This window comes from Gnatocerus cornutus, unplaced genomic scaffold (assembly GCF_029298725.1).
Source record: "Gnatocerus cornutus isolate USDA-ARS CGAHR unplaced genomic scaffold, icGnaCorn1.1 ctg00000023.1, whole genome shotgun sequence".
Lineage (NCBI taxonomy): Eukaryota > Metazoa > Arthropoda > Insecta > Coleoptera > Tenebrionidae > Gnatocerus > Gnatocerus cornutus.
The window spans coordinates 4,752,708-4,769,010 of NW_028275375.1; the positions used below are offsets into that span (position 1 = coordinate 4,752,708).

The following is a 16,303-nucleotide window of genomic DNA, read 5'->3' on the forward strand; positions in this document are numbered from 1 at the left end:
CTTATCGTGTAGCGCACACGTAAATGGGACAGAGGACGTCCCAGATTTACGCCGGGACTTTGCCCTGGAAATCATGCATACTTACAGTCTTTTAAGCTGGAGGTTCTTCGAGAATGATTTGGGGTGGACGAAGTCCAGCTTGTTCTCCGAGAGGGTCCTGCAACAAACACCTTTAATTACCCACGTGTGATGTACACTGTTTTTTCCACGACCGAATCATCAAAATGAAGTGTGGTAATGGAACTTATTACACAACTAAAGTGAAATTACCTGTGGATTTAGGGAAACTCCTGGAGTGAACTTTGCGCTTTAATCACATAACAGCCGGTGCCGTAAAATGGGGGAATTATGAGGACGTTGTTACGCTTTATTAGTCGTCAATAACTTAATATCGCACCCCAAGACATTTCACTTAAAAATTCACAGGAATTTTTCCAACGGTGAAACTATAAAAGTCGACGCTTTTTCGTTATTTATGCGGCATTTGCGACGCTAATTAGCGGCGACCTTACACGCAAAGAGCACACGCGGCGGTTAAACTTCATGGAGTCGATCAGAGACGTGAGTTCAAAAACCTGGGGAAAAGAATTTTTTCCGATCCTTTGGATTTGTTCTTTAAATTTTGACATTCTAGTTTTTCTAACTTTTGACTTCAGAATAAAAATAATAATAAAAATGTGAGATTGTAGAGAATCTAAAGCGAAATCTAAAGAAAACAAAGAAAATCTAAATAGCAATTTATGTTATAAGTACATAATTTAGGTCCTTGTGTTTATATTATAAATAAGGCGAGTCTAAAAAACCTAATTATCTACGAGTTACATACAAGGCTTTATATACGATTGTAGTAAAAACGAATTTCTCTCAAAATTAGACAAAAAATAATTGTAAGCCAGTACGATGTTTGCCGTTCAATATCTGAAAGTAAACAGGACCTTAAAATTTCTTGTTTTTAATCAACGCGTTGTTTCGTTAATAGACCATTAAAAAATTGGACTTTTTCATCTAAAATTCAGTAATTTTGGTAATTTTAAACATAAATAAGTAGAATTTGGCAGTTTTATTACTTTTTAAGACTTTTTAAACTGTGCTAAATTCCAAACTTTTTGATCAATATTTACTCATTCTAGAATTTTTTGTTTTTGGACCACTTAAAAAATTGCACTTTTTTATATAAAATTTAGTATCTTTAGTAAATTAAAAAATAAATCAGTAAAATTTGGCAGTTTTACTACTTTTTAAGAGTTCTTGAACTGTGCTAAATTTAAAAATTTTTAAACTAAACTTACTCATTTTAGAATTTTTTGTTTATGAGTCCCTCAAAAAATTGCACTTTTTATACAAAATTTAGTAACTTTGATAATTTTTAAAATAAATCAGTAAAATTTGGCGGATTTTCTTCTTTTTAAGACTTCTTAAACTGTGCTAAATTCCAAACTTTTTGATCAATATTTACTCATTCTAGAATTTTTTGTTTTTGGACCACTTAAAAAATTGCACTTTTTTATATAAAATTTAGTATCTTTAGTAATTTAAAAAATAAATCAGTAAAATTTGGCAGTTTTACTACTTTTTAAGAGTTCTTGAACTGTGCTAAATTTAAAAATTTTTGAACTAAACTTACTCATTTTAGAATTTTTTGTTTATGAGTCCCTCAAAAAATTGCACTTTTTATACAAAATTTAGTAACTTTGGTAATTTTTAAAATAAATCAGTAAAATTTGGCGGATTTTCTTCTTTTTAAGACTTCTTAAACTGTGCTAAATTCCAAACTTTTTGATCAATATTTACTCATTCTAGAATTTTTTGTTTTTGGACCACTTAAAAAATTGCACTTTTTTATATAAAATTTAGTATCTTTAGTAATTTAAAAAATAAATCAGTAAAATTTGGCAGTTTTACTACTTTTTAAGAGTTCTTGAACTGTGCTAAATTTAAAAATTTTTAAACCAAACTTACTCATTTTAGAATTTTTTGTTTATGAGTCCCTCAAAAAATTGCACTTTTTATACAAAATTTAGTAACTTTGGTAATTTTTAAAATAAATCAGTAAAATTTGGCGGATTTTCTTCTTTTCAAGACTTCTTAAACTGTGCTAAATTCCAAACTTTTTGATCAATATTTACTCATTCTAGAATTTTTTGTTTTTGGACCACTTAAAAAATTGCACTTTTTTATATAAAATTTAGTATCTTTAGTAATTTAAAAAATAAATCAGTAAAATTTGGCAGTTTTACTACTTTTTAAGAGTTCTTGAACTGTCCTTAATTTAAAAATTTTTGAACTAAACTTACTCATTTTAGAATTTTTTGTTTATGAGTCCCTCAAAAAATTGCACTTTTTATACAAAATTTAGTAACTTTGGTAATTTTTAAAATAAATCAGTAAAATTTGGCGGATTTTCTTCTTTTTAAGACTTCTTAAACTGTGCTAAATTCCAAACTTTTTGATCAATATTTACTCATTCTAGAATTTTTTGTTTTTGGACCACTTAAAAAATTGCACTTTTTTATATAAAATTTAGTATCTTTAGTAATTTAAAAAATAAATCAGTAAAATTTGGCAGTTTTACTACTTTTTAAGAGTTCTTGAACTGTCCTTAATTTAAAAATTTTTGAACTAAACTTACTCATTTTAGAATTTTTTGTTTATGAGTCCCTCAAAAAATTGCACTTTTTATACAAAATTTAGTAACTTTGGTAATTTTTAAAATAAATCAGTAAAATTTGGCGGATTTTCTTCTTTTTAAGACTTCTTAAACTGTGCTAAATTCCAAACTTTTTGATCAATATTTACTCATTCTAGAATTTTTTGTTTTTGGACCACTTAAAAAATTGCACTTTTTTATATAAAATTTAGTATCTTTAGTAATTTAAAAAATAAATCAGTAAAATTTGGCAGTTTTACTACTTTTTAAGAGTTCTTGAACTGTGCTAAATTTAAAAATTTTTAAACTAAACTTACTCATTTTAGAACTTTTTGTTTATGAGTCCCTCAAAAAATTGCACTTTTTATACAAAATTTAGTAACTTTGGTAATTTTTAAAATAAATCAGTAAAATTTGGCGGATTTTCTTCTTTTCAAGACTTCTTAAACTGTGCTAAATTCCAAACTTTTTGATCAATATTTACTCATTCTAGAATTTTTTGTTTTTGGACCACTTAAAAAATTGCACTTTTTTATATAAAATTTAGTATCTTTAGTAATTTAAAAAATAAATCAGTAAAATTTGGCAGTTCTACTACTTTTTAAGAGTTCTTGAACTGTGCTAAATTTAAAAATTTTTAAACCAAACTTACTCATTTTAGAATTTTTTGTTTATGAGTCCCTCAAAAAATTGCACTTTTTATACAAAATTTAGTAACTTTGGTAATTTTTAAAATAAATCAGTAAAATTTGGCGGATTTTCTTCTTTTTAAGACTTCTTAAACTGTGCTAAATTCCAAACTTTTTGATCAATATTTACTCATTCTAGAATTTTTTGTTTTTGGACCACTTAAAAAATTGCACTTTTTTATATAAAATTTAGTATCTTTAGTAATTTAAAAAATAAATCAGTAAAATTTGGCAGTTTTACTACTTTTTAAGAGTTCTTGAACTGTGCTAAATTTAAAAATTTTTGAACTAAACTTACTCATTTTAGAATTTTTTGTTTATGGGTCCCGCAAAAAATTGCACTTTTTTATACAAAATTCAGTAACTTTGGTAATTTTTGGTAAATCAGTAAAGTTTTTCCTACTTTTTAAGAGTTTTTTATGGCTGTTATATACGATTGTAGAAAGACGATTTTCTCTCAAAACTGGACAAAAAAAATTGGTAAACTAGTGCGACGTTCGCCGTTCATTTATCTGGAAGTAAACATGGCTCTCAAATTTCATGTTTTTAATCAACGCGTTGATTTTCGATTAAAAATTGTTTACTTCTCTCGAGACAATTAGATTTTCCGAGTCAAAACAACGCCGCTTTTTCCTTATTTCTGTCAAGTTAATTAAGTCTGACACGAAGTCTTATAGTGAAATTTGAATAAATGCAGCAAATGAGTGTTTTTTAGCTCCCAACACAATGGCTCTCCATCAATCATCTTTTTCGCTGAAATAGTAATTACTTAAGTTCGAAGGAGCGAGTTTGTCTAGAATAAAAGAAAAACTGATGATTCCGTAAACGAGGTTTGATTTTTTGCTGGAAAAACTTGGAGATTATTTCATTAATTATTTGGGATAAAGACAAACTCACGCCAGTTATTAAATTCGAGAGCAAAGTTCGGGATGAGATAATATTTCCGCTTTGGCAAACGATTCTAACAGGAAAGCAACAAAGAAATAAATGTACTGGTAACATACAAGTTCCCGAAACTATTTATTTTAATGGTTATTCGTCCTGACAAACTGCCATCGACAACAATATTATATCGCCGGTGCTCCACTCCCGGCGCCTCCACCAAAAATTTCGCCATTTTACAGACGAAACTATAATAAAACAACTTTACAAAGTTCTGCAACCAGTCAGATTTAGATTAGCTGGAGCGTGACTAGCTAAATCAATGCTCGACGACCTTCTTACGGATTTTATTCGCCAAGTTTCTAATTGATTCTTCCGCTGGATGAGACGTCGCACGAAAAGGGAGGATTTTTTATTACGCAAATCGTCTTAATTTCAAAAAGGGTGAGTTATGTCCTTTGGCGGCCACATCTCCCCGCTTCTTTATTTACCGTCGACGAGACTCTGCATACAAACCACTCGATAAAGTACACTTTACAATACTGCATCCGCAAATAAAATTCGCTCGGAGGATGTTGGTACACTCAAGAAAGTTATCAACGGACTTTCCACATGTTTGTGCGGTCTCAACAACGTGATGGAGTATTATTGCTTCGTTCTGATTGAAGTAAATTCGGTTTGCAGGGGGTACGGGGGTGGACTGCGAACGAAAATATCGCATCGGGGTAGTTATACTAGAATTTCAAAATTTATGAGGAAAACTAGACATCTTTATATCTGTCATAGTTTCGGAGATATTTTCTATAAAATTCGGTAACTTTGGTAATTTTAAAGGTAAATCCGTAAAATTTAGCTGTATGACTGCTTTTTAAGAGTTGTTGAATTGTGCCGAATTCCACAATTTTTGAAGCAAATTTACTTAATCTAGAATTTTTCGTTTTTGGTCGACTTCAAAAATTTCACTTTTTCATATACAGTATGTCCCCGGATTGAGTCACAAGAGGGAAAAAAAGTTTATTTTTCATTTTACAAAAAAATGACAAAGGAATAACATTTTTTGCTTATTTCAAAACAGATAAATCTGCAATTAAAATTTCAAAATTATTAGTTTGTACTCTTAAAATTAATTTTTTCATTATTTTTATTTACTAAATTTTGTAATCGTATTCAAATAATAGCAGGCTTGATTCACAAAATCAAATAGTGCGTTAAAGATTAAAGAAAAATTTTCCTAATAATGTGTAAATATTTAAAAATTGGAAAAAAATGTAATTGCATCCTTAAAAATAATTGAGAAAATTCGAAACAGTCGAAAAAATTGCGAGTTAGAATTGAACTATGTGCTAAAACAGGTAATGGGTCAATCAAATAGTAGAAATTGGTTTGAGTTAAGGAACAAATTTCATTCCTTTGACATTTTTTGCTAAATTAAAACTAAAAAGTTCTTCGTTATTTTTTGTTTTTTTCGATTTCCAGAACACAGCTTGATAATAAAGTTTTAATTAAAGATTTATTTATTTTAAATTAAGCAAAAAATATTATTCCTTTGTCATTTTTCTGTAAAATAAAAAATAACGTTTTTTTTCCTCTTGTGAACTCAATCCGGGGACATACTGTATAATTCAGTAACTTTCTTAATTTTAAAGGTAAATCAGTAAAATCTGGTAGTTTGACTAATTTTTAAGAGTCATAAAACTGTGCTAAATTCTAAAATTTTTGGACAAAATTTACTCATTTTATAATTTTTCGTTTTAAGCCGACTCAAAAAATTGCACTTTTTCATATAAAATTCAGTAACTTTGGTAATATTGAAGAAAAACCAGTAAAATTTGGTAGTTTTATTGCTTTTTAAAAGTTCTTAAATTGTGCTAAATTACAAAATTTTTGAACACAATTTATTCATTTTAGAATTTTTCGGTTTTGGTCGACTCAAAAAATTGCACTTTTTCATATAAAATTCAGTAACTTTCTTAATTTTAAAGGTAAATCAGTAAAATTTGGTGGTTTGACTACTTTTTAAAAGTCATAATACTGTGCTAAATTTCAAAATTTTTTAACAAAATTTACTCATTTTATAATTTTTCGTTTTAAGCCGACTCAAAAAATTGCACTTTTTTATATAAAATTCAGTAACTTTGGGAATTGTGAAGATAAATCAGTAAAATGTGGGGGTTTTATTGCTTTTTAAAAGTTCTTAAACTGTGCTAAATTACAAAATTTTTGGACACAATTTATTCATTTTAGAATTTTTCGTTTTTGGTCGACTCAAAAAATTGCACTTTTTCATATAAAATTCAGGAACTTTAGTAATTTTAAAAGCAAATCAGTAAAATTTAGCTGTATGACTGCTTTTTAAGAGTTGTTGAATTGTGTTGAATTCCACAATTTTTGAAGCAAATTTACTTATTCTAGAATTTTTCGTTTTTGGTCGACTTCAAAAATTCCACTTTTTCATATATAATTCAGTAACTTTCTTAATTTTAAAGGTAAATCAGTAAAATTTGGTGGTTTGACTACTTTTTAAAAGTCATAAAACTGTGCTAAATTTCAAAATTTTTGGACAAAATTTACTCATTTTAGAATTTTTCGTTTTTGGCCGACTCAGAAATTGCATTTTTTCATATAAAATTCTGGAACTTTAGTAATTTTACAGGTAAATCAGTAAAATTTAGCTGTATGATTACTTTTTAAGAGTTGTTGAACTGTGCTCAATTCCAAAATTTTTGGACAAAATTTACTCATTTTAGAATTTTTCGTTTTTGGCCGACTCAGAAATTGCATTTTTTTCTTATAAAATTCTGGAACTTTAGTAATTTTAAAGATAAATCAGTAAAATTTTGCTGTATGACTACTTTTAAGAGTCGTTGAACTGTGCTAAATTCCAAAATTTTTGGACAAAATTTACTCATTTTAGAATTTTTCGTTTTTGGCCGACTCAAAAATTGCACTTTTTCATATAAAATTCTGTAACTTTGGTAATTTTAAAGAAAATTCAGTAAAATTTGGCAGTTTTATTGTTTTTTAAGAGTTCTTGAACTGTCCTAAATTCCAAAATTTTTAGATAAAATTTACTCATTTTAGAATTTTTCGTTTTTGGTCAACTCAAAAAATTGCACTTTTTCATATTAAATTCTGTAAAATTTGGCAGTTTTACTACATTTTAAGAGTTCTTAAACTGCAAAATTCCAAAAATTTTAAAGAAAATTTACTCATTTTAGAATTTTTCGTTTTTGGCCGACTAAATGAGCTAAAAATTTTTTCGAATTTGAGTTAGGAACTCATTTTTATGTAAAAAAGCACGAGAAAATTGATGGTTAAAAAATTTTCCGCTCTGTTTCTGAACTCATTGCAACTGCATGTGAGCGAGTTTTGCTGTAAGGTTTCGGCACGAGTGCTGTACATAATTTTACCGCTATATTCTTTTATAAAAACCCTGTAAAGCTCAGATCACAAATACATTTTCGCACTTGCAGTAGTTTTCCATTAATCACGTAATAAAAACTATCATCACTTCGTTTAATTTTCACTTTCTGGGTCAACGAACGTGTTTGCCGTCGACAATAAAATGAACTCCCATCGTCAGAGCAATAGAAAAGTGATGGACTAATCCGCAATTAATTTTTACAACGTCACGGAATATAAAAAACAGCCATTTCGCATCTGTTCTGATATAAATACTCGAGTTATTTACAGCCGCCTGGTGAATATTGTTAACTTTAAAAACGTATCGTAAATTGAGTTTTTGTTCTAGTTTTACCATTTTGAGCGCAGAAATCTCAAACTTTTGCCCCAAAAAGATCTGATAGACAGGCTACCCATCTTCCTGGCACAAAACCGCTGTAAACTAGTCCTAGTTATGCAAATCGCGGCCATTTAGATTCGTCCAACAAATGTCTCGCCTTATCAGGAGTGCATTCTTGCAACGTATCGAAAGCCCATAAATCAGAAAGAAGAATGTAAGTCAAAATTGGCGTGCAACAGGACTAAAACCGATGGCGGTCATTAATCGGAACTGTTTATCTCGGAACTGCAATAAGTGAATTGGTCTAGACAGCGGATGCGTTTTTTGCAGGAAGAGAGAAAAATCCGAAAGTGAAGTTAATTAAATCCAAGGTAGCAGAATGAAGTTATGTAAGGTGTGTGAGATTAGGAACAGCCGTAAGTTTTGCATAAAGGAAGGCTTTGTGCAGTTTTATCTACCTAGTGTACAAATCGGCTCATTTGCATCTTCTGGTCTCGCACGACATTATGACAAAAATCCGAGAAGAGAATAATTAGAAATATTTTCGGAGTTGAGAGCTTTCGCTTTTAATTAAAAACAGAGCAGTGGCTTTTTTCGGCCGGATTCAATGACTGGTTTTTTACGATTGTGTTTTTACGGATATTCGCGGGCCATTTAACGATTTCTTATCGGGACTAATGAAGTTGTACGAGAAGTATTCTGTTTTTACACCGTTTTGCTATTTTTGGACAAAACTACTGGAAAAAGTTGGCGAAATATTGGTCTTCCGTTGACCGTTTTAATTCAAAAAAAATAAATAAATAAAAATTTGTAACTCTGGTAATTTTCACGCTGTGAGTTTCAAATTTGGGGACTTTACTTGTTTAAACATGTTTATAATCTCTTTCAAATTTTAAAGTTGTAGATCAGAGGATACAGTTATTAAAATTTTTTATTTTCTAAAGGAACCAAAAATTCCCATTTTTTTGAATAAAAATCTGTAATTCTAGTAATGTTCGCGCTGTAACAATGAAATTCGGGGATTTCACTAGTTTTTGAACACGATTATAATTTCCACCAAATTAGAAAATTGTAGATCAAAAAAGACAGTTTTAGAATTTTTTTTTTGCAAACGCACTAAAAATTACAATTTTCTTTAAATAAAAATTTGTAATTCTGGTAATTTTTACCCTGCGGCAATAAAATTTGGAGAATTTACTAGTTTGGATACGTTTATCACCTCCTCAAAATTAGAAAGTTGTAGACCAAAGGAGACAAGTTTTAGAAATTTTTATTTTGCAAACGCACTAAAAATTCCCATTTTCTATAAATGAAAATTTGTAATTCTAGTAATTTTCACGCTGTGACAATGACATTTGGGGATTTTACTAGCTTAAACACGTTTATCGCTTCCCCCAAAATAGAAAGTTGTAGACCAAAGGAGACAGATTTTAGAAATTTTTGTTTTCTGGAGGAACCAAAAATTTCCATTTTTTTTAAGTAAAAATTTGTAATTCTGGTAATTTTAACGCTGTGGCAATGAAATTTGGGAAATTTACTAGTTTGGATACGTTTATCACCTCCTCAAAATTAGAAAGTTGTAGACCAAAGGAGACAAGTTTTAGAAATTTTTATTTTGCAAACGCACTAAAAATTCCAATTTTCTTTAAATAAAAATATGTAATTCTGGTAATTTTCACGCTGTGAGAATGAAATTTAGGGATTTTACTAGTTTTAACACGTTTACTATCTCCATTAAAATAAAAAGTCGTAGACCAAAGGAAACAGTTTTTAGGAATTTTTATTTTCTAAAAGAACCAAAAATTCCCAATTTTTTAAGTAAAAATTTGTAATTCTGGCAATTTTTACGCTGTGACAATGACATTTGGGGATTTTACTAGCTTAAACACGTTTATCGCTTCCCCCAAAATAGAAAGTTGTAGACCAAAGGAGACAGATTTTAGAAATTTTTGTTTTCTGGAGGAACCAAAAATTTCCATTTTTTTTAGTAAAAATTTGTAATTCTGGTAATTTTAACGCTGTGGCAATGAAATTTGGGAAATTTACTAGTTTGGATACGTTTATCACCTCCTCAAAATTAGAAAGTTGTAGACCAAAGGAGACAAGTTTTAGAAATTTTTATTTTGCAAACGCACTAAAAATTCCCATTTTCTTTAAATAAAAATTTGTAATTCTGGTAATTTTCACGCTGTGACTATGAAATTTGGGGATTTTGCTAGTTTGAACACGTTTATCGCCTCCCCCAAAATGAAAAGTTGTAGACCAAAGGAGACAGATTTTAGAAATTTTTGTTTTCAAAAAGAACCAAAAATTCCCATTTTTTCAAGTAAAAATTTGTAATTCTCGTAATTTTTACCCTGCGGCAATGAAATTTGGAGAATTTACTAGTTTATTTACGTTTATCATCTCCTCTAAATTAGAAAGTTGTAGAGCAAAGCAGACAAGTTTTAGAAATTTTTATTTTGCAAACGCACTAAAAATTCCAATTTTCTTTAAATAAAAATTTGTAATTCTGGTAATTTTCACGCTGTGAGAATGAAATTTGGGGATTTTACTAGTTTGAACACGTTTATCAGCTCCCCCAAAATAGAAAGTTGTAGACCAAAGAAGACAGTTTTTAGAAATTTTTATTTAGCAAGCGCATAAAAATTTCCAATTTTCTTTAAATAAAAATTTGTAATTCTGGTAATTTTTACGCTGTGACAATAAAATTTGAGGATTTTACTAGTTTAGACACGTTTATCGTCTCCCCCAAAATAAAAAGTTGTTGACCAAAGGAGACAGATTTTAGAAATTTTTGTTTTCTAGAAGAACCAAAAATTCCCATTTTTTTCAAGTAAAAATTTGTAATTCTGGTAATTTTAACCCTGCGGCAATAAAATTTAGAGAATTTACTAGTTTGGATACGTTTATCGCCTCCCCTAAAATAGAAAGTTGTAGACCAAAGGAGACAAATTTTAGAAATTTTTGTTTTCTGAAGGCACAAAAATTCCCATTTTTTTAAAGTAAAAATTTGTAATTCTGGTAATTTTAACGCTGTGGCAATAAATTTTGGAGAATTTGCTAGTTTAGATACGTTTATCATCTCCTCAAAATTAGAACGTTGTAGACCAAAGAAGACAGTTTTTAGAAATTTTTATTTTGCAAACGCATAAAAATTTCCAATTTTCTTTAAATAAAAATTTGTAATTCTGGTAATTTTTACGCTGTGACAATAAAATTTGGGGATTTTACTAGTTTGGACACGTTTATCGCCTCCCCCAAAATAAAAAGTTGTTGACCAAAGGAGACAGATTTTAGAAATTTTTGTTTTCTAAAAGAACCAAAAATTCCCATTTTTTTCAAGTAAAAATTTGTAATTTTGGTAATTTTTACCCTGCGGCAATGAAATTTGGAGAATTTACTAGTTTAGATACGTTTATCACCTCCTCGAAATTAAAAAGTTGTAGACCAAAGGAGACAAGTTTTAGAAATTTTTATTTTGCAAACGCACTAAAAATTCCCATTTTCTTTAAATAAAATTTGTAATTCTGGTAATTTTCACACTGTGAGAATGAAATTTGGGGATTTTACTAGTTTGAACACGTTTATTGCCTCCCCCAAAATAGAAAGTTGTAGACCAAAGGAGACAGACTTTACAAATTTTTATTTTTTAAAGGAAACAAAAATTCCCATTTTTTTTAATAAAAATTTGTAATTCTGGCAATGTTTACGCTGTGACTAAGAAATTTGAAGATTTCACTAGTTTGAAGACGATTATCGCCTCCGCCAAATTAGAAAATTGTAGACCAAAGAAGACAGTTTTTAGAGATTTTTATTTTAGAAATGAACTGAAAATTCCCATTTTTTTAAATAAAAATTTGTAATTCTGGTAATTTTCACGCTGTACCAATGAAATTTAGAGATTTTACTAGTATAATCAAGTTAATCACCTCCCTCAAATTAGAGAGTTGTAGATCAAACGAGACAGTTTTTAGAAAATTTTATTTGCCGGACGAACCAAAAAAACTAACTGTAAAAACGAGATATAGGACATGTTAAATAAAATAAATAAATAAATAAATAAATGAAATAATTTTCGTATTAAAATGCCTCCTGCTAGCAGCGTTATTTTCCTCCCCCAACAACAGAATCCTTGGGAATCTGTGTATCCTTCAAGGACGGGCAATAAAAATGTTTGCCGCTTCCGGGGGTGGATTCAAAACGATCGAACGATAAAGAGTGCTTGTTAGTAATGTGTCTGAGATATGACCATAACGGGGTAGTCTGTAGGGGTGAGTGCCCCCGAAATGGCACAAACACTAAGATAGCAAAAACTTACAGTTCCTCCAAGTGTGTGTAGTGCGACAGCGACGTTTCGTTGAGGGACGTAATATTGTTGCTCGTCAAGTCCCTGAAAAAAAAATTCAAAGTGAAAATATTGAATTAAATGCACCTCGTGTTTGCATCGCCGATAAAAATGCAAAACTCGCGTAGTGAACATGCAATATGAATTCCAAGGCAAATCCGCAATTCCAATCACGTGTTGCAGTTTCGGTTAATTGTCCTATGAGGAATCCAGTGAGATAATGCCGGGATTTATTGGAGTATTTACATAATAAATTGAGACGTTTGCTAATTCAGAGACGGCCTCTGGCTTACTCGAAGTTAATCCGTGGAAATTTTACTGCAATCGTCATATTCGAGGAAATTTGGTCCACTTGTGAGATCATTTTTCGGCGGAGAAATTGACGACGGTGCAGATTATTATTCAATGTCCTCAATGGACACTTTCTCTTCGCGGACAAAACTAATGGCCTAGTTGGGCTTTAAATCACATTACTCGGTTTCATTCATTGTTGACGGTTAATTCAATAACTGATAATTAATTACGTCTCTTTTGTGTTGTTTTACTGTGTGATTTTATTCTTTTATTTACAGCCCGCGGACGTCCACGTCCATCGCAATTAGGTTGCTCGCAAGAATCTAGAGAAGGAAGCGGTTATAAATTCCAAAGATTAGTCCCTCCCGTCCCTGCATTGTTGGTTTTGCGCTACACGCACGCACCATTTCCCTTTTATTTACATAAATGGAGAAAGATTTAATAAAGCTTCTGAATAAATTTCGAGGAGTTTCCTGCGTCTAATCATAAGTTATGAATTTTATTGTCGACGCTGTATGTTAGAATTAGTACAGCGTCTGCACAGAGGCGGATTAAAGTCGCATTCTAAAAAAGGAGACGAATTTCAAAACTCTTTTCTAGGCTGCAAAATAAAATTTTCTAAAATCGGTCAACTCTGCTTTATTACTTTGAAATTTAGCACAAATAGTAACTACTAAGGCTAAGTTAGTAACCTCCACAAATTTCATTGTTGTGGCCCTAAAATTTTGAAATTTGGCAAACTTAGTAAACAAGTCTAAGTTAATAATCTCCCCAAATTTGATTATCGTAGCGTTAAAATTACCAGAGTTACAAATTTTAAGAATAATTTTTGGAAAATTTCGACTTATCTTCATAATATTTATTTTTTTTAAATTTCTCTTGTTTGACCTAAAATTTTGCAATTTAACTCAGTAAATAAGGAGCGCCAAGTAACTAATTTCCCAAATTTTGATTGGAGTGGCGTTAAAATTACCAGAATTACAACCCTTAATAAAAAATTTACGTAGTTTTGGGCTCACCTAAAGAATAAAAATTTCTAAAATCAGTCGCTTTTCCTTTATAATTTTGAAATTTAGCATAACTATAAAGGAAGTCTAAGGGGTTGATTTCAAGTGTGACTTGCGTTATTGCAAATCCCATTTGCAACATAGCAACGCCAATCACATTGCTCATACCTTGGCAACGGTTGCAAATTTGCTTTAAAATTACCAAAGTTACAAGCCTTAATAAAAAAATTTGAAAAATTTTGGCTTATCTTTAGAATAAAAAAATCCAAAATTTATCTCGTTAGAATTTTACGATTTAACTCAATTAACAAGGAGCTCCAAATCAGTAAACTTCCTAATCTTGATTACAATGGCGTTAAAATTACCAGAATTCTAACACATAATAAAAAAATTACGTAGTTTTTGGCTTATCTAAGGATTAAAAATTTCTAAAATCACTCGCTTTTGATCTAAAATTTTGAAATTTGGGACAATTAGTAAGCAAGTTTAGATTAATAATCTACCCAAATTTGATTGCTGTAGTGTTAAAATTATTAGAGATACAACCCTTAAGGGCCTTAATAAAAAAATTTGGAAAATTTTAGCTTCTCTTCAGAATAAAAAATTCCAAAATTTATCTTGTTTGACCTAAAATTTTGCAATTTAACACAGTTAGTAAGGAGTCCCAAATAAGTAATCGCTTCAATTTTGATTGCAATGGCGTTAAAATTACTAGAATTACAACCCTTAATAAAAAAATTATGCAGTTTTTAACTCATATAAAATATAAAAATTTCTAAAATCAGTCGCTTTTTTTCTAAAATTTTGAAATTTGGGACAATTAGTAAGCAAGTGTAGATTAATAATCTCCCTAAATTTGATTACTGTAGTGTTAAGATTATTAGAGTTACAACCCTTAAGAGCCTTATTAAAAAAATTGGAAAATTTTAGCTTATCTTTAGAATAAAAAATTCCAAAATTTATCTCGTTTGTGCTAAAATTTTGCAATTTAACACAGTTACTAAAGAGTCCCAAATAAGTAATCTCCCCAATTTTGATTGCAATGGCGTTAAAATAACCCGAATTTTATTAAAAAATGTGTGAAGTTGGGGATTTGGGGCTCCTTCCCTTGTCCTTAAAACCCGCCTCTGGATAAAGATCAAAACTACTTTTCAGATGTACAATTACCGGATTTCTTTTGCTGAGGCCGAAGTTCTTGAGACCCGGATAACAAATAAAGATAAAATCAACTCGTTCGGTCCAACAGCGGTGTTAAATTTCGAAATCTTTGCGTAACAAGCATCGTCACACAAAATTGGCATTTTCGGCCTCCTCGTGTCGCTTTTTGATGTTAACGACACACCATTAACCAATTTTGTTTCCAATGAGATTTATCGTCTCCGCGGAGAACAACGAATGATATAAAACAAATCATTTCGAATAGTATCATTATCTTTTTTCTAGTCGATTTGACAAACGACTTTATTCTCTTTTGGTAAGAAACCGCAAATGTAAATTGTACGTTTAATCGAGCAAGTTGTACACCCTGTATATTAGGGGAAATTCATCACGCGGTGCCACTTCCCCGTCAATACCCTTATCCAGGTTGTGGATTAACGCAAGGGTGCATTAATAAGGCTATTATAGTGCCAGATGGAGCGCGTAATAATCGTCGATGGCCGCACGCATAATTCGCCGCGAATAAGATGGTCCCAGGGTTAACGAACTATCCGCTGTTTGCTTCCTTACACGATTCGTCCTTGGCCAGGACACAAAGCGTTCCTGGACCCGAAAGGGATGATAAATGACTCCCCGATATCCGCCCCGCGTTCCCTACAAACGCGCTGATGTTGCTCCTGCTGGTATACACAGTGTCATCTTATGGAAATGCGTTAATTGCGGACTTTCCAGCTGGAATTCACTGCTCACATTTTTAAACAACATTGAACGTTATTTGTTGACGGAGTGAGCGTGAAATTCTGCGTAAAAAGAGGAAGTTTGCCTTGCAACTAAACTAGATATTGACCGAAACGTCTTTTTGAGCTGATCTTCAAGGAACTTTTTCGGGGCAAAAACGACGTTTGATGGCTTTAATTTATATACCAATCGAAAGAGCAGCTCATCAACTATCGCCTGGTCAAATTTCGGATCGATTGGCCAAATAAATTACGAGGGACGATCAAAAAAACAAAAAAAAAATTAATTTTTTTTATTGTTTAGATCGAATTTTTTTTTTTTTTCGAAAACGTGAAAATTTGACTGTCCATAGCTCAGTTATTTGTTAACGTATCAAAATTTCAAACAGATTTTTGAATTCAGCGAGAAATTCTGCGTAAAATGGGCCACAATAATGTAAGTGTGCTTAACAAGTAACTAGATATTGACCGAAATCGGTTTTCTAGAGGTTTTTTTTTTTGGGTAATTTTTAAGGAAGTTTTATTTTAATTTAAAAAAATTATCTCGTTAAACCTAAAATTTAACAAATTAACTCAGTTAACAAGGGACTCCAAATAAATAAACTCCCCAATTTTGATTGACGTTAAAATTACTAGAATTACAACCCTTCATAAAAAATTTACGTAGTTTTTGGCAGCTCATCTAAAGAATAAAAATTTCTAAAATCTGCTACTTCTGTTCTATAATTTTGAAATTTGGCAAAACTAGTGAGCAAGTCTAAGATAGTAATTTCCCCAAATTTGATTATTGTGGCTTTAA

The 16,303-nt window shown here is 30.4% G+C and overlaps 1 protein-coding gene across 2 annotated transcripts in view; it reads right to left on the minus strand.

The window, feature by feature from the left end:
* LOC148166510 (uncharacterized) overlaps positions 1–16,303 on the minus strand; it is a 130,422-nt gene that overhangs the window by 32,807 nt on the left and 81,312 nt on the right. For both annotated transcript variants that reach the window (XM_088048601.1, XM_088048600.1), the window contains exons 2-3: positions 12,282–12,353; positions 86–157 (exon numbers count right to left, since the gene is read on the minus strand). In XM_088048601.1, the coding sequence (XP_087904727.1) occupies positions 86–157; positions 12,282–12,353 (144 nt within the window). The remainder of the gene's footprint in view (positions 1–85; positions 158–12,281; positions 12,354–16,303) is intronic.